The sequence below is a fragment of the Chionomys nivalis genome, chromosome 1 (assembly GCF_950005125.1).
Source record: "Chionomys nivalis chromosome 1, mChiNiv1.1, whole genome shotgun sequence".
NCBI lineage: Eukaryota > Metazoa > Chordata > Mammalia > Rodentia > Cricetidae > Chionomys > Chionomys nivalis.
The window spans coordinates 34287413-34313870 of record NC_080086.1 but is presented as its reverse complement, the minus strand read 5'-3'; the positions used below and the strand labels follow the sequence as shown (position 1 = coordinate 34313870).

Sequence of the window (26458 nt, the reverse complement as noted above, 5' to 3'; positions counted from 1 at the left end):
CCGTGGGCACCACTCTGTAACATGAGGGCCTGCTTGTTAGGGTTTCTGTACTGCCCGGTTCCCATAGTCATTAGGTCCCAAAGAATCACACAAAAAGTCTACACACATTATAGATCTGATTGGTCCATTAGCTCAGGCTTCTTGTTAACTCTTATAACTTGTATTAATCCATTGTTCACAGGGCTTGGTACCGTTTTTAGCAGGGCAGGTCACATCTTCCTTCTTTTGTGTCTGGGCAGGACTGGGGAGGAATGGGCTTCCTCCTTCCTCCTTCCCAGAATTTTCCTGTTCCCACCTCTACTGTCTGGTTGTCCCACCTATACTTCCTGCCTGACTACTGGCCAATCAGTATTTATTTAAAACATAACGGACAAAATACAGACAACTGTCCTACACCACTTGTCATTCATGTTAGAAAGCTCAAAAAAAAAAATACATGTTTACATGATGGAGGAAGGTCATTGGCTAATAAAGAAACTGCCTTGGCCCATCTGATAGGGCAGAATTTAGATAGGTGGAGTAAACAGAATAGAATGCTGGGAGGAAGAGGAAGTGAGCTCAGACTCGACAGCTCTGCTCTCTGGAGCAGATGCCATGCTCCCCTCTCCCTGGCAGACGCGATAAAGCTCCAACCCAGGATGGACGTAGGCTAGAATCTTCCCGGTAAGCGCTCCTTGGGGTGCTACACACATGAATAGAAATGGGCCAAGCAGTGTTTAAAAGAATACAGTTTGTGTCATTATTTTGGGGCATAAGCTAGCCAGGCAGCCAGGAGCCGGGCTGTGGGAAGAGGCCCACAGCTCCTACTACATTTACATAAACAGGAAGAATTTTAAAATGCAACCTCTAGAGGAAGGGTTATGATCTCCATAAAAATATGCTGGAAGTAAAATCTCATTTAAAAAATTTACTTTTGAACACTGGGAAATAATTATCATTTGAAAGTAAAATCAAAGGGCATTATTACTGGAAACATCAATCAACTTTAAGAATCATTAGGAGAATTAAGTGAAATGTCCACACTGGAAGGGGCTGGATTCCGTTTCTGGCTTACCCAGTAGATGTAGAGCCGAGAGAAAAAGGTTTTGTTAGTATTTCTGAAGTAACATGTAAATAATCTAGCAAGGAATAAAATAATGTGAAATGGCGAAGAAGCTGGGATCCACTCAAGGAGATAAGGAAAACAATGTTCTCAGGAGCAAGGAGTCTTTTGTTTGACATCGGGTAGGCGTGTTTGGTCTAGAACTCACTCTGCAGACCAGGCTGGCATTGAACTTACAGAAATATACCTGCTTGTCTCCTGAGTGCTGGGATTAGAGGTGTAATAGGAAAGAAGAGTTTTACTCCTCCTGTAGCTCCACAGTTTCCTTCTCTTTTCTTACCTCATCTGTGAACAGTAGCTAGCCTACAGGAGTTACATGGCAACTCAAGTTAGGATCAATGGATCCTGATATTAAAACCACCACAAACCTTTACAGACATTTCCTTTCATAAACTTTCTAACAGAAATTTCTATCAAAACACTGAGATAGTAAGAAAATTATATTCTTGTACAAGATTCTTCCTTATTAGCAAAACTACTTGTATGATAGAGCAGAGGTAGCTAGTTCTTTAAATCTCAGTGAGTAAAGGAAAAATTCAGGGACATCCTATTCAGTTTCTTCCTTATGTTCAAGTGCCTTGCAAACTGCATTCACAACTGAATACATACTAAATCAAGGGCACAAATTCCGTAAGGTTTTGTCATAACCACCTGTAACAGGAACTATAAACACTGTTAAGGTAAGCAGAAAGAACTGCTCTGTTCATCCTGATTCTCTCTATGTAGACTGTGCTTCCACCCCTTCCCTAATTCTCTTTATGTAATAAATGATAACCTATGTAAATAATAACCTGGAGAAAAACATCAGCAGCAAAATATCCAGAACGCAGTTTTGTTCTAGTTAAGTGATCATTGCCTGGCTCTTAGCTTTAAGACAATCCTGTATAGTAGTGTCATAAAAACACTACAGTGTCTGTTTGTTACTACATATTTGAAAATTCACCACTAAAGAATACTGAAGGAATAATACGAGGATTCTTCATATTGTTTAGGAGAAATGTGGGCCTCCTGCGTCTCTCTCTACACACAGAATAGGAAATGCATTTCAATAATTCGAAAAAGTCCCTGTCAGGTAAGATCACGAAGCTATCACATGGTCTGGGAATAGAGGCAAGCATGGTGCTCCTTCTGTTTCAGTTACAACGGGGTCACCTGGACCCTAACACATTGCAACACAGATTTAACAGTTCTGATTTACAGTCAAGAAAGTTGAAAATGCCTACAGATAATTTGTTTACATTTCTGTCTACAAGGAATGAACTGTGGTACAATTTAGCCACTAACTGCCATGTCTTTAAAATAAAGTTTGTGGAGATCACAATGTTTCTGAAACAAAGCTCACCTCTTACCTCCTCTTTCTACGCAGCCTCTGCACTAGCTAAGGAGAGAGCTCAAACTATATATATCCAGGCTGTGTCCACCAGAGTCCATTCATAAAAACTACTATTCTTTCTTAAAGGGGCACTTCACCTTTTTATCTGATGCTTGAAACTGTTCCCATGAAATTGACTTTTTACTCTAAATATCTGTTCCATCAGCTTCCCTGTGAGGCCTCCTACACATTTCTTCACTAGATGTGCAATTCTCCACACAACCCCTCATCTTAACATTTTCCTGTGGGCCTTGGCGGTTCCTAGAACTGTTTTGTGCTAATTTCTTGTGTTTATCAGTGAAATTTCTATGTAAGCCTTGATTCCATAGAGCAGGCAGATTTTCTTCTGTTGATCTACAAGTTACTTATTTAATTGCTAATTAAATATGCACATTTGGTCTACAAATATTTCTTATCCACACTCTTCTGAAATTCTATCGGGTACACATGACAAGTTGGTCCAGATTCGCAGATGACAGCTGCAGTTTTAGGGGCACACAGTCTGGGGCTGGCAGCCTTCAGCTTTGTGTCCATCAGATCAAAGAACAAAAGGCAGTGCTTCCTCCCTAGATCTTCCTTAGCACTAGAGGAAGGCAGGCTTGACACAAAAGTCCCATCAAAAAGGAAGCCCTGCTAAAGCCAGTCAGAGTTCCCGGTAAGACACACCAGAAAGCTGACCCACCTTGGAGAGCTGCCGCCTGAGGCTAAAGCGCTGGACCATGGTCGTGAAGATCTCCTAACAAAGCGATCTACCCAGCCAGGGTATCTTTTTCTTCTTTTATTAAAACACAGCTTCTTGGGGAAGTCTCTGGCGGCACATTTGAAGGCTGACAGAGTTCGATGGATTCCCCACGAGTCTCAGCAAACTTGGAAGCACTTCATTGTTCTGCGGAGACAGCACAGCCTAGGAGAGGCAGGCGGGGCGGATCCCCAGCCCAGTGCCAGGCTCTCCCCGCACTTCCTGTGTCAGCTGGAGGGTCCAGCCGTAAGGACCACCCCTTCCCCTCCCGCCAACCTTCAGGCAGGGTGCCGGGTGCCACCTGAGCCTCGGGTCTTAGCTCTTGAAGCCAAGGCTGGAGGTGGGTGGTGCCGGCTAGTATCGCATCATCTGCTGCCCTGTCCTGGAGTCAGGGCTCAGCTAGCACCAGGTAATCCCAGAGAACGGGAGGTGGGAGTAGTGGGGGAGAAAAGGAGGTGGGAGAGCCAGCCTCTACCAGCTCCAGCTCTAAACGGAAACTCCTCCCAGCTGACTCGCAGCTGTGTGGCTTTGTCTAGCATAATTGGCTGAGCCTTTCCTCTTATTCACTGGGAGGCTCCTGCGGGAAGGAATGTCAGGTGCAGGGAGCATACTTGGATGGTGACTTTAACTTCAAGCTCAAGTTAAAAGCTAAGGTGGCAAGGTGGCCCCCAGAGTTAAATGTTCTCTTGCTGGCACAAAGTAATTTTTAAAAACTGGCACACATACCAAATAAACCAGTTTAAAGTGAATCAATACAGGTAATTGAGACAGAAATTGGCAAGCTGGGGGTGGGGGAGAGATCACTTGCCATTCTTCTTCCAAGTGAGGACAGAGCTGGTGGGCACTCACTGGTTTAGAGCAGGGTTAGGTCTTGTACTAGGGTTGTACCCTTGGTTGGCCTGAACACCCTATGTACAATCAGAATTCACACCTGCTGTCCCACTGACTTCTCCCAACACCCTTCTCAGGTTTGTGCTGGTGTCAGAACTTTTCAGATAAATCAGGAACTTCTCTAAAACCTCAATATAATTCTGAGGAAACGAAGAGTTGTTATGTTCTTCAGGCAAGAAAAGTGAGAAATTAATTTGAAAACAAAAGAAACGCTCTTCTTTTACTTGCTGTCCTCTGCACTGGCTTTCAAATACGAACAAATTGGATGCAGGATGAACAATATTATGAACAACAGGATGCAAGATGCCTTCACCTCATCCTACTTAATAGGGTCTTTGGCATCACTGACAAGTTACATCAAATTCAAACAGCAGGATGCCAAGGTAGGCTCCAAAAGCTTATTGCACACAAAGTGAATATAAAACTGCCTCTTAAAAACTATAAATAGAAAAAAGGTGTGTATTGCTTAAACAACAACAGCAACAACAAAAACTTTCAAAGTTTGAAAGGAACAACTGAGATCAACTATGACTAAATAAGTGAAAATCGACCATATTTATGGTGCAGAACATACAAATGTAACCTAACACTAAAACTAACAGATGAAAACAGCGGTTCTCAATCTGTGGGTCTCAACCCCTTGGGGGCCAAAGGATTGCTTAAGACCATGAGAAAATACAAACATTTACATTATAATTCAGAGCAGTAGTAAAAAAAATCATTTTATGTTTGGGGGTCACCACAACATGAAGAACTGTATTAAAAAGTCACAGCATCAGTAAAGTTGAGAACCACTGGATTAAAACAATTTCAAGTGCAAAGTTGTCTAACAGTAAATTTGAACTTTTTGTTGTTTTTAAAATGGTTAAGTGGAGGTGTCAGTACTACCCTTTTCTTCTCACAGAAAATGAAATAGGGTCCGAAGCTGAGCTTGGTGACCCACACCTGTAATCCCAACATACAGGAGATGGAGCAGAGGATCATGAGTCTAAGGTCAATCAAGACTATACAGTGAGACCCCGCCTCAAAGAAAAAGTGTGTGTGTGTGTGTGTGTGTGTGTGTGTGTGTGTGAGAGAGAGAGAGAGAGAGAGAGAGAGAGAGAGAGAGAGAGAGAGAGAGAGAATCACACATGTATGGTCAGGAAACACAGGAGTCTAAAACTAAGCCTATATTATGGCTATAGATTCTTTCTATTCAAAAATAAGGAGAAATGGAAGCAAGAAAAAAATGTCAAAAGATAATAGACAGTACACATTAAGTATTAATCATGAACTGAGGAGAGGAGGAGGCTGAATAGAGATTTAGTTCTGTAGTAGAGCACCCAGAACTGACTAGAACTGGGCTAATAAAAAGAAAGAATAAGAATCACAACTGAACTGATGGTAGGAGTATAAATGTGTAACGTTCTAGAATTGAAGAGGACTTAGGTTAGGTAGATCTAACTTGTTTGATTTTCTTGTGGAAACTCATTCGTTTTACTAGTAAAATAAAGTTTAATTATTCGATGCAACTAATTGTGTTAAAATATCATTATCAATGAATGTTACATCCGGCCCTTCATTTTAAAAAAAAAGATAATTTAAAACAGAAAACATCCTTAATTACCTAAGTCATTAGGGAAAAAAGTTACAAGCTCTAAATGTGGCTTATTTTGAAGAATCAGAAGCTTTTTTTCTGATGAATAGACAAAGTTAACAAAATAAAAGCAAGAAAGAAGCATAACCTAAACAAAAGTCCACAGCTTTATAATTTCTCTCTCACATTCTAGGAGTCAAATAACAATGCCTTTGTTTTTGTAGTTTGTTCAAAAAAATTGGCAACATTTTACAATCTCTATGGAAAAAGACAAGAACCCTTCATAGAGTGACAAAGGTCATTTGCCCTTTGTGAACTAGTTAAAGGTATGCACTCAGTTCCTGGAGCCATACACACATTAACTATGCGAATGACCATCACAGTATTTAAATACATTCTGAATGGTTCATAGACGTAGAAAACAATAGAGTCCATAACTAGAACAGAGTACTAGTCATGATTAAAGAATATGAGCATCAATCACTTAGCAATCTTGTTTTCTAGTTGTCTTTGACATTTTGGCCCCAACTTCCAATATTTTTTCATTATTTGTCAAATAATCTATTTCTAAAGCTGGTAAGTAATTGTGTATATTATCAGTTTAGGTGAAAAATCTTTTATGTTTTATTTATTATCATGGTAGAAAAAAATTATTCCTTCTTGTTTGTTTCTCAAGACAGGGTTTCTGAGGCTTTAAAGTCTGTCCTGGAACTAGCTCTTGTAGACCAGGCTGGCCTCGAACTCAGAGATTCACCTGCCTCTGCCTCCTGAGTGCTGGAATTAAAGGTGTGAACCATTACGTCCAGTCTATTCCTTTTTTTTTATCTTTGTCTTTTTACACAAATTTTTTTTCTTTTTTTTTTTATTCTTTTTAATTAAAATTTCCAACTGCTCCCCGTTTCCCATTTCCCTCCCCCTTCTCCCACACATTGCCCCCTCCCCCCACTCCCCTCCCCCATCCCCACTCCTCTTCTCCTCCCCCCAGTCCATTCCCCCTCCCTCTCGATACTGAAGAGCAGTCCAAATTCCCTGCCCTACAGGAAGACCAAGGTCCTCCCACTTCCATCCAGGCCCAGGAAGGTGAGCATCCAAACAGGCTAAGCTCCCACAAAGCCAGTTCATGTATTAGGATCGAAACCTAGTGCCATTGCCCTTGGCTTCTCATCAGCCTTCATTGTCCGCCATGTTCAGAGAGTCCCTTTTCAACCCATGCTTATTCAGCTTATTCAGTCCCAGTCCAGCTGGCCTTGGAGAGCTCCCAATAGATCAGTTCCACTGTCACAGTGGGTGGATGCACGCCTCGTGGTCCTGATTTCCTTGCTCATGTTCTCCCTCCTTCTGCTCCTCATTTGGACCTTAAGAGCTCAGACCGTTGCTCCAATTTGGGTCTCTGTCTCTCTCTCGATCTATCGCCAGATGAAAGTTCCTGTGCCATTCTCCTTGGCCTCTCGTCAGCTCTCATTGTCCGCCACATTCTGAGAGTCCGGTTTTATCCCATGTTTTTTCAGTAGCAGTCCAGCTGGCCTTGGTGAGCTCCCAATAGATCCAGTCTATTCCTTTTAAATCAATATCTGTAACACCACACTAGAAAAGTAACATGTACCTTTTTTTTTCCTATTCATGTATAAATGTATAACAAAATGAAACTGAAGACTAGATGGGCATGGCACTTGCCTTTAGTCCTAGCATTTGGGGAGGAAGGCAGGCATATCTAGGTGAGTTCAAGGCTACTTAAAAAGTTCAGGAACAATTGAGAACTTGAATTTCCACATTCCACATTCTAAGTAACAGCTGAGTTTACCTAAAGCCTGGCACACCTAAAAGTACTTTAGGTAGGGCTACCTCACCTCTTTGGTAACCTGTCTTAGAACAGTTATATGAAATAAATTGTATTCTTCCAGTCACACTGTGGGTTTCAATCAGCTTTTATGATGATCTAATAGGAGTAACTACCAATTACTCAATAAAGTTGTAAGAATTTAATAAGACTTTATTATGCAATACTTATCATTATTTCAGAGCAAGCACTTTAGATACCAGACATTGAGGAATGGAATGTAGCACACCCTTTACAAAGGAGGGTACAATCTGGGGTGGTATTACACAACAACAGTGCTACTAGGGATAAGAGGCATAAAGAATGATGAAATTTGGGATAGAAAAGTCTGGAGGTCTGAGTCTTCAAGTTTTTTCAAGAATTATGTAAATGAGCAAAGATAAGAATACTCATGAGACAGCTCATGTTGGCATAGGTCTGTGATCCCAGCACTAGGGAAACTGAAGTAGGAGGGTCAAGCGCTCAAGACCAGTCTGGGCTATGTGAGACTATGTCTTAAAGAAGAGGAGTGCTGCCCCACAAGAATAGACAGGCATGAAATGGGCTGTTACATATTTGTAGAATGGGAATGTAAACGCTAAAAAAATTTAGTTGCTAATTTTAAATTTGAACATACATGTAAACTAATTTCTAAAAACTGTTGGGAAAGAAATATGATTCTTTACTGTCTGGCTTTCAAGCAAGATAAGAGAAAATCAACATCCAAAAATCCTCATCAACAATGCTGCCAGTTTTAGGGTTTCTTATGTACTTCAGTTCTAAAGTGATACAGATTTTTGTTACCTAAAAACTAATTTGCTGGGACAATCTCATAATAGGTGAGAGATAAGACACTTTATCTACCTGAAGTAAATAAACTTCTGTAGTTTGTAAAAAGCCAAGTAACTGTCAGTGTAAAACAGCACTGAAAGTAGCACAATTCATTAAGTAATAAGAAGTTAAATTATGTTCATGGCCCAAACCAAACCAAACCCAACCAAACCCAACCAAACCCCTGGTTCAATCTGTAGCTTACTAGCTATAGCAGTTGACTTAAAGAGCAGCCACACTTGCCAGGTAAAGTTATCATATTAGTGATCCCTTCATGCTCTTTAAGATACATTAAAGCAGTCTGAGATTTTTGTTTTTAATAAAAGCAATGCTTGATGCTGGGCATGGTAGCACATACATTTAATCCCAGTACTCAGGAGGCAGAGTCAGGCAGATCTCCATGAGTTTGAGGCCAGCCTGGTCTAAACAGCAAGTTCTGGAACAGCATGAATTACATAGAGATATCTTGTCTCATAGAACCCAATAAAGTAAAATAAAATAAAAGCAATGCTTGAAGTTCTGTTTCTCCCCTCTCCAAACCTCATGACATGCAATTCCCTGATGTGAATGGATAGAAGAAAACAAGGGAGAAGCAGAAAGCAGTTTCATAAGATACTGATGCAAGTGCGCGCACGCACACACACACACACAGCACATACAATTATATATATATTTACTAAGACACTGTAGCTTTCTCTTATCCATTGGTCCTATCTGTAAACTCCCTGATCTTTCTACTTAAATTTTACAAGTTCTTCTTTTCCATTGTAAGAATTAACTATTATTTTTGTTATTTATTTCTCATTTATAAATGGCTGCTTATGATTTAAAATGTTTATGAAAATTTAGAAACTATGTCAGGCTTAGTGAGGTACCCAAGTTATACCAGTACTGAAGAGGTTGACACAGGAGGATTACTGCCCATTCAAGACCAGCCTGGTTTATCCAGACAGAAGACAGCCTTTGCTATAGAGAACCTGTCTCAAAAAATGAAGAGCCAGTAAATAAATAAAATTTCACTAAATTTAGACAATCGGGACATAAAGAACAAGATAAATTCATTCATAAACCAATTAGAATATTGTAGTGATTTGCTAAATTTTCATTGGGGTTTTTAAATTTTTTTAAATCTGCAATTAATTTTTGAAAATTTAATTGTTATAATCACCATTATCCATATCCTTTATTATGAATCTGTGTATGTGTGTACTTACAAAATCACACGTGTTATCTGTAGTCACAATTTGTGGCTTGGCTTTTAAGCCCACTTTATACTGCTATCTTCTCTAATCCCCCCGTCCCCAGTTCTTGCAGTATAGCCAGGCTGACTAGCCCAGTCTTGCAAGTCTGTACCCTCCTACCTCACCATCCCAAATTGTGGGATTACAATCATGTAACTGGTTTGATAAACCCATTTTGGAAAAAAAACCTCAGTGGTCTGGATCAATTGGGGAGGTTAGCCACAGATAAAAATAATTTTAGATAAGGAAATGAAAGAGATCTGTTATACAATATGATGCTTAAAGTTAATAACAAAAATTATTTTTCTGTAAAACAGAATTTTAATTGATCTGTTAAAATAGTAGCTGTGGTAATATGTATGTTAATAAGCTAATTTTATCTATTCTGCAATGTTTTATCCATGTTTATATATTTCAAAACACCAATGTATATGATAAAATGTGTAATTTTTGACAATTAAAATATAAAATATTGAGGCTAGGCGGTGGTGGCACATGCCTTTAATCCCAGCACACGGGAGGCAGAGGCAGGCAGATTTCTGTGAGTTCAAGGCCAGACTGGTCTACAACAGCTAGTTCCAGGACCAGCTCCAAAGCCACAGAGAAACTGTCTTGAAAAAGACCAAGGGAAAAAAATAGAATGTTGAAAAATAAAAATCCAATTTCTTCTTAAGCCATTATTCTTAGTACATATGGTCTACACATTTTACATTTACCACTTTCTCATACTACAAAGTATCACATAGCATGGGCAGAGTAGTCTGTGTAGCTACTCTGAATGACCTCTAGAGTATTCCCACACTTCTGCTAATACAAACACTGCCTATACCAGTCTGCATAAGCGATTTTCGTTTTTTTTGTTTTGTTTTGTTTTTTTTTGTTTTCGAGACAGGGTTTCTCTGTGGTTTTGGAGCCTGTCCTGGAACTAGCTCTTGTAGACCAGGCTGGTCTCGAACTCACAGAGATCCGCCTGCCTCTGCCTCCCGAGTGCTGGGATTAAAGGCGTGCGCCACCACTGCCCGGCGTGCATAAGTGATTTTCTTCAGGGCTGATACTGAGATAGAATCCTACAACAATTTAGTTTTTCCAGAAGCCCCATCTACTTCAGTTCCTCAGTTCAGTGCTTCTCAACTCAGTCATCTCTGGAAAACTGATCCAGTGTGTACAGTATAGTGCGTACAGTTCTTATACAATAGTGTGTGCTACTTGGCTCCCTACTGTTACTTGGTTTCTCAAGCATTAAGGTTGCTTCTCATACAAACTAAAAATGAACACTTTGTGGGTTGAAGTGATGTGGTTAAGAGCACTGGCTGCTCTTGCAAATGACCTGGGTTCAGTTCTCAGAACCCACACAGTAGCTCACAAACATTTAGAACTCCAGTTTCAGGGGATTTGATGCCCTCTTCTGATTTCTGTGGGCACCAGGTATGCATGTGGTGCACATATATACATGTAGGGAATACACTTATACACATAAAATAAAAATAAATTTTTAAAAATTTAAACAATAGGGGCTGGAGAGATGGTTCAGCGGTTAAAAGCACTGCCTGCTCTTCCAAAGGTCCTGAGTTCAATTCCCAGCAACCACATGGTGGCTCACAACCATCTGTAATGAGGTCTGGCACCCTCTTCTGGCCTTCAGGCATACATGCAGACAGAATATTGTATACATAATAAATATTTTAAAAAATTAAACAATAAAGAAAAATACTTTGAAGGAATGCCTCATATTCTCCATTCCTCAACTGTACAGTGCCATACTGGACAACTAATACTTATGGAATGCTGGAAAATTCTTAAAAGAAGATATGTGATGATTACTATCTTATGCTTTTATTACAGCAAAAAGAATAATATAAACTCTAAAGTTGTATTATCAGTAGTTTCTATTTCATTTTCTGTTTGTAGGTATGAACTTCACAAAGGAAAAAAAATGAAATGGTGAACATAGGCTAAAATAATTCCTCTATAATTTCTTTTACTCAGAAATGTTGTGCTTGCTAGTTTTATGTGAACTTACTGGAGAGGAGGTGATGAGGGATTCCCCTCTGTATGCTGTATCACTGGTTAAAGAATAAAGCTGCTTTGGCCTACAGCAGGGCAGAATTGAGTAAGGCAGAAATTTCAAGTAGACAGAGGAAAGAAGGTGGAGTCAGAAACAGAGCCACCGAAAAAGAAAGAGCCCATGGGAGCTTGGTGAAACCTTGCTGGTAGGCCACAATCTCGTGGTGATGCACAGATTGAGAGATGGGTTAGTTTAAAACATAAGAGCTAGCTAGCAATACACCTAAGTGATTGGTCAAACAATGTCTTAATTAATACAATTTTTGTGTGATTATTTTGGGTCTGAGCAGCCAGAAATTAGCAAGCAGCTTCCAAGTACAAGGAGGGAGCTTCAATTGAGAAAATGCCTTTATAAAATTGGGCTGTAGGCAAGTCTGTATGGCATTTTCTTAATTAGTGATTGATGGGGAGGGCTCAGACCATTGTGGGTGAGGCCACCCCTGGGCAAGTGGTCCTGGGCTCTACAAGAGAAAGCAGGTTGAGCAAGCCATGAGAAACAAGCCAGTAAGCAACACTCCCCCACAGCCTCTGCATCAGCTCTGCCTCCAGGTTCCTGCCCTGTTTGAGTTCCTGTCCTGATGGAGGAGTTAATTTCATTGGTTAATAAAGAAACTGCCTTGGCCCATTTGATAGGCCAGCCATTAGGTGGGTGGAGTAAACAGAACAGAATGATGGGAGAAAGTAGCCGAGTCAAGCAGTCGCCATGATTCTCCCACTCCAGACAGACGCAGGTTAAGATCTTTCCTGCTAAGCCACCCTGTGGTGTTACACAGATTACTAGAAATGGGTTAGATCAATATGTAGGAGCTAGCCAATAAGAGGCTGGAACTAATGGACCAGGCAGTGTTTAAAAGAATACAGTTTCCGTGTAATTATTTTGGGGCATAAGCTAGCCAAGCGGCTGGGAGCTGGGGCGGCAGGAACACAGCCCGCCGCTTCTTACAACACTGTCCTGATTCCCTTCCATGATGAACAGTATTGTGGAAGAGTAAGTCTAATTAATCCCCTTTCCCAAGCTGCTTGGTCATGGTGTATCATCACAGCAATAATAACCCTAACTAAGATAAATATATGGTGTAGGAGGTCCTGCTTTTGTGTTGCTTTCATTGGTTAATGAATAAAGAAACTGCCTTGGCTTAGTTGATACGGCAGAACTTAGATAGGAGGGAAAACAGAACTGAATGCTGGGAGGAAGAAAGCAGAGTTGGAGAGCCGCCATGGAGCCACTAGAGTCAGACATGCTGTATTTTTCCCAGTAAGCCACTGCCAAGTGGCGATATACAGATTAATAGAAATGGGTTAAATCAAGATGTGAGAGTTAGCCAATAAGAGGCTACAGCTAATGGGCCAAGCAGTAATTTAATTAATACAGTTTTTCTGTGGTTATTTCAGGGCTAAGCTGGGCGGCCAGAATGAACAAGCAGGCCGCTCCTCTTGCAACAAATATATACAGGAAAAAAGTTCCTGGGCAATATTGATGTTTTAATAAACATTAGAGAGAGTAACATCTTTAAGATGGCATATGAGGAAGCCATGGGCGAGCCACCATCCACAGATTCAGAGCTTAAAATAATCTTAGACTGTAAAGTCACTAGATTTTCTAGAGACCAACTTAGTTCTAACATTCAGAACACTGTAAAAACGAACAGTTTTTCAAGTAAAAAGAATAGGAAAACCTCTGACATTTGGTTTGCCTGTTCACAAATTTCCCTTCCAGATAGAAGAGGAAACCCCCAGATGGGATTTAGAGTACATTATTCCAACATACACTACTGTGCAGGTTATAATACTCTATTATCAGAGTGCCTTCCCCACACCTGGAGAAAAGCAGTACCTTCATCTCTGAAGATGAAGCACAGAGAAGGATCTGAACAAGCAGGACTTGCTAAGGGTATTCTAGTTTGGTACCATTATATCACAGTCTTTATCCAATCCTAGGACTCCACCACTATCCACTTTTAAAGCCTGGCATTAAAAACACACCAGGCTTGCTGGGCAGTGGTGGTACACGCCTTTAATCCTAGCACTAGGGAAGTAGAGGCTGGTGAATCTCTGTGAGTTGAAGGCCAGCCTGGTCTACATAGTGAGGTCCTGGACATCCAGAGCTACATAGTAAAACCCTGCCTTAGGGGGAAGAAAAGGAAAGAAAAGAATAGAAAATATTAACAAACCAGCTTAATCATCCCTTTGGGTTTTCTTTTCTTTGGGGGAGGGTAGATCCAAAGTGATGCAAAATAAAAATTATGCTACTTAAATCTGTATACTTTTCTTACTCTGAAGGGTACAGAAAAGATGTTTTTCTTCCTACAGGGTGACCCAAATCAGTTTGGACCTTGACTAACATCTGGCTTATTACCTAAAGTACTATTTTGTGCTATCTGACTTAAGCCACTGGCAGAAAGGGCATAAGAATTTTGAAGCCAGTGGAAAAGGGCAAACTAGCATGTTAGAATTGTAGTTTTGAAAGATGCCAGGAGAAAGCAAGAAATTAGAAAAAACTTGAGAAGCTCCAGCCTGCCTAATGGAAAAAGCCTTCTATGAAAGAAATTTCCCAAACACCACATAAGAATGGTTAGAGTTCTGGCAATTTTATATCTTTAGTAATCTATCTCCCTCACTCTATCTTTAGCAATCTTTCTCATTCTATCTCTTTAGCTATCTCTCCCTCCCTCTTCTTTCTCCTCCTCCCTCCCTCCCTCCCTCCCTCCCTCCCTCCCTCCCTCCCTCCCTCCCTCCCTCCCTCCCTCCCTCCTTCTCCCCCACCTTTCTGGGCTTCACTGTGTAACAGCCCTGGCTGTCCTGAAACTCACTCTGTAGACCAGGTTGGTCTCAGACTCACAGAGATCCACCAGTTTCTGTCTTTGGAGTGCTGGAATTAAAGGTGTGTGCCACCATCACCTGCCTACATTTCTTTCCTTAAAAGTCTAGTTTGTCTGATTCCACCGTGCTAGGTATATGGACTTTCTTTGGGCGGTGATGACATATTACCTGCTGGCACCTATCTGTTTATCCAATCAGTAGAATCAAAATTTCTCAAGACAAAAACTTCCTTCCATTATTAGTCACACAATACAATGTACTAACTATTTATACTGCATATATACTGTGCTAGATATTCTAAGAGGAAAGGATTTCAGTACACAAGAGATTGAAGCTGTATGCAAATGTTATCTATACCATTTATGTAAGGGACCCAAACACCTATAGATTTAGTGTCCATGAGGAATGACAGGGGGCTGGATCCAATCACCCACAAATATCAAAGAACAATTGTAGTACATTTTCTATCATTAAGCTTTGGTTTCCCTCCTCTCCTTTCTTCTGTTCTGTTTCACCCTCCTCATCTTTCTCAATGTGATAGTCTGGCTATGTAGTCCAGGCTGACCATGTAGCCCAAGATGGTTATGAACAATCATACACCTCCAGCTTCTGGAGTATAAAGACTATATAGATCTATGCCACCACACTTAGCAATCTGTTTTTTATCTCTCCTTTTCAATTAAGCAGTCATATTCACTTAACTTTTATTATCATTTACTAGAATTTTTGTATTGTTCTTTGAGGGTTACTCTGTAAATTACGATATACAATTTTAATTTCTTATGTTCTATCTTAACAATACCCCCAGATAACTAAGTCTTTAAAAACAATGTAACTTTACTGGATATAGTAGTGCATCCTTTAATCCTAGTACTCAGGAGGCAGAGGCAGGCAGATCTCTGAGTTTAAGACTACCCTGGTCTACTGAAATCTCAAGGTCCAAATCAGGAGCAGAGGGAGAGAGAGCACGAGCAAGGAACTCAGGACCACGAGGGGTGCACCCACACACTGAGACAATGGGGATGTTCTATCGGGAACTCACCAAGGCCAGCTGGCCCGGGTCTGAAAAAGCATGGGACAAAACCGGACTAGCAGAACATAGCGGACAATGAGGACTACTGAGAACTCAAGAACAATGGAAATGGGTTTTTGATCCTACTGCACGTACTGGCTTTGTGGGAACCTAGGCAGTTTGGATGCTCCCCTTACTAGAGGTGGGTGGTCCTTGGTCTTCGCACAGGGCAGGGAACCCTGACTGATCTTTGGGTTGACGAGGGAGGGGGACTTGATCGGGGGAAGGGGAGGGAAATGGGAAGCGGTGGTGGGGAGGAGGCAGAAATCTTTAATTAAAAAAAAAAAGACTACCCTGGTCTACACAGTGAGTGCTAGGTCAGTCAAAGATACACAATGACACTTTATCTCAAAAAGAAAACAAATGATGTAGTTCTTTTAATGACCCATTTACTATTGCATGTGTTTTATTTCTACAATGTTTTAAAACCATTTTAAAGATTCACTGATAAAGAAATATACAGGAGGGATGGAAAGGTAACTCAGTGGTTAAGAGCACTGGCTGCTGTTCCAGAGGACACTGGTTTGATTTCCTCCACCCCGTGACAATTCACATCATGTTGTACACAGAAATACATGCATTTTACAACAGAGTGGCGCTCCAACGTGGTTAACTAATGCCACATAAAACCTAAGAGGGCTTAAAAAGGAATTCTAGACACAAATATAGAGTTTAACAAGCTTTTTGCTGTTTGCTAGGGCATGCTGTAGAGAGATTTCCTGATTCAGCAATAGCAGCAGCAGCAGCAAAAAAAAAAAAAAAAAAAAAAAAAAAAGCCACGCTATTTTAAAACACAGCTTCCTGGGCTGTGCCGCCAGTATGAACTCCGGCTATACAGCATTTCAATGGCTTTTGTGGGACCAGATGTTTGTGTGCCTGCTCGGGATCGGGGAGGGGGGAGGGGAGTAGCTGAGACCATGCCCTTGGCTCAGCTCTTCCAGCCTGGGCAGACAATGGATGCAGGTTTGGGCAGGGGGGATAGCATGGCGGATTTCTGCCACCATATGGAGATATGGTTCCAGGCTGCACAGTGCTCTGCGTGGTAGATTTGGCTGTAACTCTAAAAGAAAGAGTTTATGTACCACATGCTCAGTCTCAGAGTTAAAGTGCTGAGTGCGGCTCCTACCTGGTGGCCCCAGAGCTAGCAGAAATGGTACATCCACCATTTTGAAATTGGAGAGAGGTGGAGCCAACATCCAGAACAGCCCACCACTCTGAGGCTCAGAGGCACAACTGACTCAGAGGCACAAGCAGCTCTGCCATGTTGGACTAGGCGGGGCAAGTCCGCAGTACCTGTTTTTGACCTAGGAATGTCACAGCTTAAATTCTTAAGCGCTTAGCGATTTAAAAGTGCAAAGCAAAATTGTTCCTGGACAGTAAAGATTACAGACAATGCAACAGAACAGATTCAGGCATAAAAGACCTATAAATGGGTCATAGTGTTAGACATATGTAGGCTTGGAAGAGAGAAGAAAAAATATAGAGAAAAAAGTCAATGCCTTTAAAAAAAAGGGTAAAGTCTTTAAAGAGACAGAGTACAGAAAGTTATAGATTAAAAGAAATAAATAAAAAATAAACCACGTAAAAATGGAAAATTCACAGAGAGTTTGGATTCTGTATATTATTGTATTTTCTTTCAATTTTTGACTGTGAAGGAGCTAAATACAGAGAGACATTTCATTGTGTGGTCTGCTAAGCTAATCCAACATGTGTATTATAAAGCTATCTTGACTTCAGAATTTGGATCTAAGGATATGATGCATTGGAAAAGAGGTTCTTCTTTTGTTTTCACAGAGGATGAGACCCTGTGGATTGCTTCTATCCCAATATGGTATGATAGATCATGCCCTCCTGAAAGGTTGCCGTGAACACCTTCAGAAAATTATTTCACTCAACTGCAGACTGATATGAATCTAGCACACAGGTTACACCATGAAAAGACCTGAATAACAGCGCCCCCATTCAGCATGAAGTAGTTTGGAGAGAAAAAACTGCGCCCATATTCCCAAATATTGTTTATAAATGTTCTTTTACATTTAAAGGGGGATATGATACAGAGATGAATAAATTGCATTGGTATAAATCTTGACTTATTGATACAATTTTAAGGTCAATTTTGTTATATATATGCATATTTCTAATCTTGATTAAGGTATTGTGATTGTGTAGTTCATTTAAAAATGTAAGGAATAATTAGGAAGTATAGGTTGTTAATGTATAATCATCGATAACAGTCAAGCTTGTAGTCATGTTAGATTTTCTAGATATATAGAGATATATTTCAGTTAGATAGGCATTCTTCATATCTTTCAAAGACTATAGAATATGGGCATTTTAAATGTTTTAATAACTTAGGGCTTTTCATGACAATGAGACACATCAGCATCAATCTACTTCAATTGGAAGATAGGCATCGATAAGGCTCCTTAAGGAATTGGTTAGCCATTTGGGCAAGAAACTGTTCTTGCCTGGACTGTTGCATAAACTGGACACAAAGAACCCCAGAGAGAGGACTGCTTAACTTGCCTAAAGGTAAGATGATCCTTTGGGGTTCCTGCTTCATGAAAGAGTCTGCTAGACATTCTGCAGGACACAGAAGAAAGTGACTGAACTGTTTTTGAGTTTTCCTGCTTCATGGAAATGTCTGCTGGATACTATGAGCCTGTTGGCCGAAGATAGATGCCCCAATGGTACAGAGGAACTTTGGGTGACTGTCCAGGCAGCGAGATGTCTCTGTCATTTCTAGAGTTTTGGAAGTTGCTTACTTCTTGTTTACTTAGGTAATATTATATCCTTCTGGAGTCTTTGATGGAGTTGAAGAATGGTTAGTTATAGTTATAGTATTCCTTTGTAATAATAAAATATAAAATAGATATAAATATTGTAACTGTAATTCTTGCTTTATAACTGTTTTGCTATATGTAATTTTACTATATTAAAGTTAAAGCCTTCTTTTTTCTTTAAACAGAAAAAGGGGAAATGGTGTAGGAGGGCCTTCTGTCTTGTGTTACTTTCATTGGTTAAATAAAGAGACTGCCTTGGCCTTTTGATAGGGCAGAAAATTAGGTGGGCTGAGTAGACAGAACAGGATGCTGGGAACAAGGCAGGCAGAGAGAGCAGCCATGAAGCTAGCCACCAGGTCAAGCATGCTGAATCTCTCCTGGTAAGCCACAGTCACGTGGTGATACACAGATTTAATAGAGATGGGTTAATCAAGATGTAAGAGTTAGCCAATAAGAGGCTAGAAATAATGGGCCAGGCAGTGTTTAAACGAATATAGTTTCTGTGTAATTATCTCAGGACTAAGCTAGCCAGGTGGAGGGACACAGCCTGACTGCTCGTCCTACTACACATGCAGGCAAACAAATCCACACAGATAAAATAAAATGGGGAGAGTGGATTCACAGGCAAACGGAATGCAGGATATACAAAATAAAGAAATACTATGTATAATTTTAATTAGGATATTTGGTAAAATCCTATACAGGGCCACAGCCTGGCAGCTAGTATCCAGGAATATGAGGCAGTGGCTACATTGCCAAGCACTGTGCAGCTTGTGCAGCACACATGACGCTGGCACAGTTCTAACCTAGTTAGCCTTGTACTCAGTAGGGGCTACAACTTTCCTTTTACTTAGCATGAGGAATTCCCATTTGTCTCAGTCTTTCCTCCTACTATAATGTTCCTATGATCAGAATGAATTTCTGCACTAGACAGGGTCTATTAACCTGGCTGCTAACCCATCTTATTCTTTTAAAGCTGATCATATAAAATTATTTTTGTAGGTCCAAACTGCTCAACTATTGGTAATTTCATATGGTTCAAAGTTCAAGATGTAATGAAAACCAGGCTTAAGGAAGAGAACACAGAAACAGCTCTAGCAGAAAGAAGTGAGAACACAGCTCAAAAGAAAACCCCTAGCCAGGAGGTGGTGGTGCACATCTTTAATCCCAGTACTCAGGAGGCAGAGGCAGAGGCAGGTGGATCTCTGTGAGCTAGAGCCCAGCCTAGTCTACAAGAGCTAGTTCAGCCTAGTCTACAAGAGCTAGTTCCAGGACAGGCACCAAAGCTACAGAGAAACATTGTCTTGAAAAAAAAAAAAACTCACACACACACAAAAAAAGAAAAACCCTAAAGTCCATAAATGAATGGCTTCTTTCACCAAACCAAGATTGAGAAAACCAAGTCCGAATATTCACAGTCAAAATGTAAAATATCATTCTGTCATGGTACTCTTTAAAACAATGAAGCGAGAATTCAAGTTTAGGTATTTAGCAGAAAGAATCTAAGATAGAAGATAATCAACAAGCTACCTAGAAGTAATTAGTTGCTGCAGAAATACTGTCCTAGCTGCCTGAAGAAATAAAAGGACTCTAGACTTTAGCATCTCTACTTCAAAACTGTGATTCCCTACATTTCAAAGGCTGTACATTAGCAGATATGTGGGAACTAACTTGGATTAATAACACTATGTGACATTTTCTATATTTTTTCACTCTGGGCACAGCGAAGACCCAAGTGCAAGTTTGTGTCAAAGCCCTTTAAAGCTGGTCATGGTGGCTGGGGCATGCCTTTAATTCCAGCACTCTAGAGGTGGGAAGATCTCTGTGAGTTTGAGGCTAGCCTGGTTTACATAGTAAATGAGTTCTAGGACAGTCAGGTCTTATGTACAAAGACTCTGTTTCAAAACTAAAAACTAAAGTAAAAGAAAGGCTTCTCATCTTAGATGGAAAGTAATGGACTACCTATGACTGCTCAAACTATCTCAATTATTACCAAATTTAACAGTGAAAAAGCATAAACCCACAAAGGCAAAGAGGACACAAAAAGATAGCAAAAGACAAGAGATGTCAGCAAGGTTTTTTTTTTTTTTTTTCCCACAGTCAGGTAAGTACTTGGCAGGGTAGCAGGTGTAATGGTAGAAAACAAGAAGCCAGCCAATCTGTTATAGTCTTATGTTGAGAACTGGGAGCACCGAAGGTTGCTTTAAAAGCAGGGCTGACTCAAATGATTAAACATATCAACTAATCATTTTAAAATAACTAAAGGTAATGTCCATGGGGTCTGCTATCTAATGAGATTGAATCAACAAACAAGAAAAATTCTAGGCAGACTCTAATCCTGCTGTGGGCTGGACTAAGGACAATGGAATTGGATCACAACAGAGAATTTCAGTATCTCTCCTGTTCTTTCAGAACCAGCATCCAGGCCCATTAGCAGCCTTCATTACCTATCACTCAAACACAAAAGTTAAGGGTTAAATGAAGGGGGGGGGGAAAATGGGGGGAGGCACCTACAGATACTGAAACCTGATGGAGGAAGGTCATTTGTCAATAAACAAACTGCCTTGGCCCATTTGATAGCCATCCCTTAGGTGGGTGGAGTAGACAGAATAGAATGCTGGGAGGAAGAGGAAGTGAGCTCAGATGCAGGGCAGCTCCTCTGAGAGACAGATGCCATGCTCTCCTCTCCAGAGCAGACGCGATGAAGCTCCGACCCAGGATGGACGTAGGCTAGAATCTTCCTGGTAAGCGCACCTTGGGGTGCTACACACATGAATAGAAATGGGCCAAGCAGTGTTTAAAAGAATACAGTTTGTGTGTCATTATTTTGGGACATAAGCTAGCCAGGCGACCATGAGCTGAGGCGGCAGGAACACAGCCCACAGCTCCCCACTACAGAATAGCCCCCAATGTGTGGACAACTGAATCCACAGAAAGTTTGGGAAAGAATAGAGTAAAGCAGATTTTCTTGGTAGCAGCAATTTCTTGGTTCTGTTCTGCTTGCTAGAGGCAAGCAAGCGCTCTCATCTAAGAGAGGCTTCCTGACTCAGCTTTAGCTGCAAAAACTTGCAGCTCTCTTAAGAGGTCCTGCCACAAAACACTTAAATGGTATTGATAAAAGATGAACGCATGCTTTTCGGTTTTCAGCCGTAGCAGGAAAAAAGTTGTGCTGTTTGAAAATGCCGGCTTTCTGGGCCGTCCTGCCAGGGCAAACTCTGACTCTTTGAGGCAGGAGGTCAGCTACAGAGAGAGCATTTGAGTGTTGTAGCTTGTTTGCTGGCAAAGACCTTGAAACGCCACAGAGTTGTGGTGATAAACATGGCTACAGCCGGTACCTCCACCGTGAGGCTGGAAAGCTAAGGAATAGGTTGGATTTAGCTGGCAAAGCCACGGCTTTAATCCTACCCATATTGCTCAGTAATTTAAAGGCTCGTGTGGTCAGAAAAAGAGAGAGATACAATAAAGAGAGATTCAAAGACAAAGAAAACTTTAAATGATTTACAGTGTGTTTAAAAATATATACAGGCTAAAAATTAAAGTTCTTAAAAGTAAAATAAGGAAGAAAGAGAGTAGTTGGGTGTGGTAGTACACACCTTTAATCCCAACACTTGGAGGCAGAGGGAGATTGACCTCTGTGACTTCAAGGTGTGGTAGCACACGCCTTTAATCCCACTGCCTGGGAGGCAGAGACAGACAGATCTCTGAGAGTTCAAAGACAGCCTGGTCTAAAGAGTTATTCCAGGACGAAGATATACAGAAAATATAAAATAAAAGTAAAAGTAAACGAAATAGAGGTTAAAATAAAGCCGCACAAAGATGGAAAATACACAGATAATCTTGATACTGTATGCTATTATGCTCTCTTTGAATTGTTTGAATGCTGAGGAAAGAGCAACAGATGCTAAAGGATACTTGTTTATAAATGCTGCTGAACTAATCCAAGATAGATATTTTCAAAATACCTTGACTTCAGAATTTCGATCTAAGGATATGATACTTTGGAAAAGAGTTTCTTCTTTTGTTTTCACAGAGAATGAGACTCTATGGATTGCTTCTTCGATCCCAATATGGTATGATAGACCACGTCCTCCTGAAAGATTGCTGTGAACACCCTCAAAAAATTACTTCACTCAACTGCAGACTGAGAGGAACCTAGCAGACAGGTTATACCATGAAAAACTTGATTAACAGCGCCCCCATTCAGCAGGAAGCAGTTTGGAGAGAAAAAACTGCGCCCATGTTCCCATATATTGTTTATAAATGTTCTTTTACATTTAAAGGGGGAGATAATATAGATGTGAATAATTTGCATTGATATGAATCTTGGTTTACTGATATTAATTTAAGGTCAATTTTATTATATGTATATGTATTTCTGATATTGATTAAGGTATTGTGATTGTGTAGTTCACTTAAAAATGTAATGTATATAGGTTGTTAATGGATAATTATCAATAATAGTCAAGCTTGTAGTCATGTTAGTTAGATTTTCTAGATGTACATAGATATATTTTAGATAGGCATTCTTCATATCTTTCAAAGATTATAGAATATGGCATTTTAAATGTTTTAACAACTTAGGATTTTTCATGACAATGAGACACTCTGCTCCTGGCAGCACCAATCTACTTCAAGAAGAAGATGGGCATCGAAGAGGATCCTTATGGAGTTTGATAGCCATTTGGGCAAGAAACTGCTCTTGCCTGGACTATTTTATAAACTAGACACAAAGAACCCGCAGAGAGAGGACTGCTGAACTTGCCTAAAGGTGAGATGATCTTTCGGGGTTCCTGATTCATGAAAGAGTCTGCGAGACATTCTGCAGGACACAACAGATAGTGACTGAACTGCCTTTGAAATTTCCTGCTTCATGGAAATGTCTCTGGATACTATGGACCTGTAGGCCGCAGATGGATGCCCCAATGGTACAGAGGAACTTTGGGTGACTGTCCAGGCAGCGAGATGTCTCTGTCATTTCTAGAGTTTTGTAAGTTGCTTACTTCTCATTTACTTGGGTAATATTATATCCTTCTGGAGTCTTTGATGGAGTTGAAGAATAGATAGATAGTTATAGTTTTCCTTAGTTATTATAAAGATAAAATAGATGTAAATATTGTAATTTTTACTTGATAACTGTTTTGTTATATGTAATTTTGCTATGTTAAAGGTAAAGCCTTCCTTTTTTTTTTGTTTAAACAGAAAAAGGGGAAAAGATGGAGGAAGGTCATTTGTCAATAAACAAACTGCCTTGGCCCATTTGATAGGCCATCCCTTAGGTGGGTGGAGTAGACAGAATAGAATGCTGGGAGGAAGAGGAAGTGAGCTCAGATGCAGGGCAGCTCCTCTGAGAGACAGACGCCATGCTCTCCTCTCCAGAGCAGACGCGATGAAGCTCCGACCCAGGATGGACGTAGGCTAGAATCTTCCTGGTAAGCGCACCTTGGGGTGCTACACACATGAATAGAAATGGGCCAAGCAGTGTTTAAAAGAATACAGTTTGTGTGTCATTATTTTGGGACATAAGCTAGCCAGGCGACCATGAGCTGGGGCGGTAGGAACACAGCCCACAGCTCCCCACTACAGAAACCTGAGGGTTTGAAAATAAAAAAAGAAAAACAAACTGGCCTAATTATTCTATAAAAAAATCTACCAGTGTACAAAGCAAGAAAGAATTTCCTACACCATCTTAAAGGCCCTCTCAAGTGTGAGGAGAAAACCATGGTTGACCAGATATTTGAGACAAGTTTATAACAAGAAAGTTTATAACATGAAAGACTAAAACAAGATAGGAGTGGAGACATACACACTACAGGAAGCAAAAGAAAATATTCCTGAAAGACAAATTAAACAAATTTATAAAATAACAAGTTTGCTTTAAAAATAGACAGAGCCAGGTGTGGTGGTGCACACCTTTAATCCCGTACTTGGGTGGCAGAGGGAGGCAAATTACTAAGCTTGATGCCAGCCTGGTCTACAGAGTAAGTTCCAGGACAGCCAGGGCTACACAGAGAAATATTGTCTAGAAAAAACAAAAAGTCAGATGACCCTCCCTCCTAAAAAAAAAAAAAAAATCACTTGAGATTAAAATAAGTTGCCTTCTGATCTCTAAGTATGTATATACACACATCAAGTAAATAAATAAATGTAGTTTTTAAAAAAGTCTATGGTGAAATTATTTCTAATCCACAATTTAACATTAGCCAAGCTACCAATAAAGCGTGACAAAATACAGAAAATCAGAAATTCTTTTAATTTCTGCCCTCTTCTTTGTAAGCATTCTGGAGAAGGTACTTTGGAACAAACCAATGAAGGCAGAGGATGTCATAAAGAAAATAAGGATTCTGTTATTTATTAACGGATTTTCAAAAAATTTCAGGACAAAAGCTTGCACCAATCTTACAGAGAAATCAATTCGGACTAGAAGAAAAGTGAGAGCTTCCAGAAATACATTTTCAAGAAAAAGACAAAACCAAGAAGAGACTATGATATTTTGAAACTACTGGAGAGATTTATAGATCTTAGAAATTGTAAATAGCTAATAAAAATTATAACAATTTTAAAGTAATAACTCCATGGACAGTGACAACTACATAAAAGGAGAAAGAAATACATTCATATTGGAATGGCATTAACAGTATGCTGAGATTTAAAATTTAACTAAAACATGTATGGGGAGGGAGAGAGTAAGAAGCTAACTTATCATTTTCAGTCAAATGAAATTAGCAACATAAGTTAAGCGTTTTAGAAAAAAACTCTAGAACAAAGTTAAAGAAACAATAAGGATTTCTGAACAAATTGGGGAGTGGATAAGAGAAATTCTCACTTTAATTTCCAAAACTCAATAGGGGCTTAATTCCTTTTTTTTACAAAACAATTTTATAGTGACAAATATATTAAAAATATACTTTCCCTGAAGTTAGATACACTGAAGAAAGACCTGTATGTGAACATTCGGAAAACTAGATGGTAGTAAATAAGCCTGTGGAAATGTCTTCATAGAAAATAAAATAAAAACAATATATTCAGATACAGAAAGTGTTATGTTCCTAGTACTGATAAGCAAGTGAAGGATTTTTTTTTTTTTTGGTTTTTCGAGACAGGGTTTCTCTGTGGTTTTGGAGCCTGTCCTGGAACTAGCTCTTGTAGACCAGGCTGGTCTCGAACTCACAGAGATCCGCCTGCCTCTGCCTCCCAAGTGCTGGGATTAAAGGCGTGCGCCACCACCGCCCGGCAAGTGAAGGATTTTTAACTAGTTGTTTTCACTAACCCTCTTACAAAAATGGCTAGCTTGTGTCAAAATTAAATAAAACTAGCCAATATAATCCTTAATAATATGGATAGGATCCTTGATATTTAATGCTCAAAAAAGAGAGGAAAGTTATTATTTCTATATACTAACAGCACTGAATTTCACTTACCTCCCTCTTCAAATATCTCTCAAGTTTCTATGTTTAGTTACAAATATTACACATAGACCTTTTCTTGTACATACCTTATAATAAAATTTAAATAAAAAGGGAGGAGTTTTTAAAACTGTAGAAGTTGTAGTTTTTTTCCCACATCTCATTGATTTTATAGTGATGCATACTGATGAGTATTTAGACCAAGATGAAAAGAATAATTTCCTCCCAAGGAATTTTTGGATATTATGAAAAGCCTTAGTGGTTACAGAAATTACCACAATCCCAAAACAGATTTCAAACAGCTAGAGGGGAAGGCTGCGTGAAGGTCTGTTCTAGCCTAGAGTTTACCCAATAAAGGTTTGGAACCACATATCCATAACTATTACGAGACTGCTGGGCTAAATAAAATAGACTCTGGATAATTCAGGATTCCCCAACCCTAACTAGGTAGATGTTCACAGGGTGAGTGCTTGAGCACCAGAGTTAGGTTATAAATAAAGAGCTGCCTCCAAGTACACTGGGAAACTGGTGTCTTTGTGCATGTCTTCTACTTAGAACTCCTTTCGTTTTGCTCAAAAAGGTGCTTACTAAATTTTTAAGCTATCTTCCCATAGGAAAAAGTCATAAAACTCCTGCAAGCCTGTTGAACTGATTATACAAGAGAATAAGCATATTAGTAAGTTGCATTATTGGAGTTTCACCGTTTGTCTTGTTTCATTATGGTCTCCATACCCCAAGAAAAGCATAC

General features: G+C 39.9%; 1 protein-coding gene across 2 annotated transcripts in view; it reads right to left on the bottom strand.

Moving 5' to 3' along the window:
- Tmcc1 (transmembrane and coiled-coil domain family 1) overlaps positions 1–26458 on the bottom strand; it is a 127864-nt gene that overhangs the window by 82008 nt on the left and 19398 nt on the right. The window contains exon 1 of one of the 2 annotated variants that reach the window (XM_057784819.1): positions 3157–3533. The exons of the other annotated variant lie outside the window; for it this stretch is intronic. Within the exon in view, the coding sequence (XP_057640802.1) occupies positions 3157–3195 (39 nt within the window). The 5' untranslated portion in view covers positions 3196–3533. Of the gene's footprint in view, positions 1–3156; positions 3534–26458 lie in introns of those variants that run through there. 2 annotated transcript variants of the gene reach the window in all.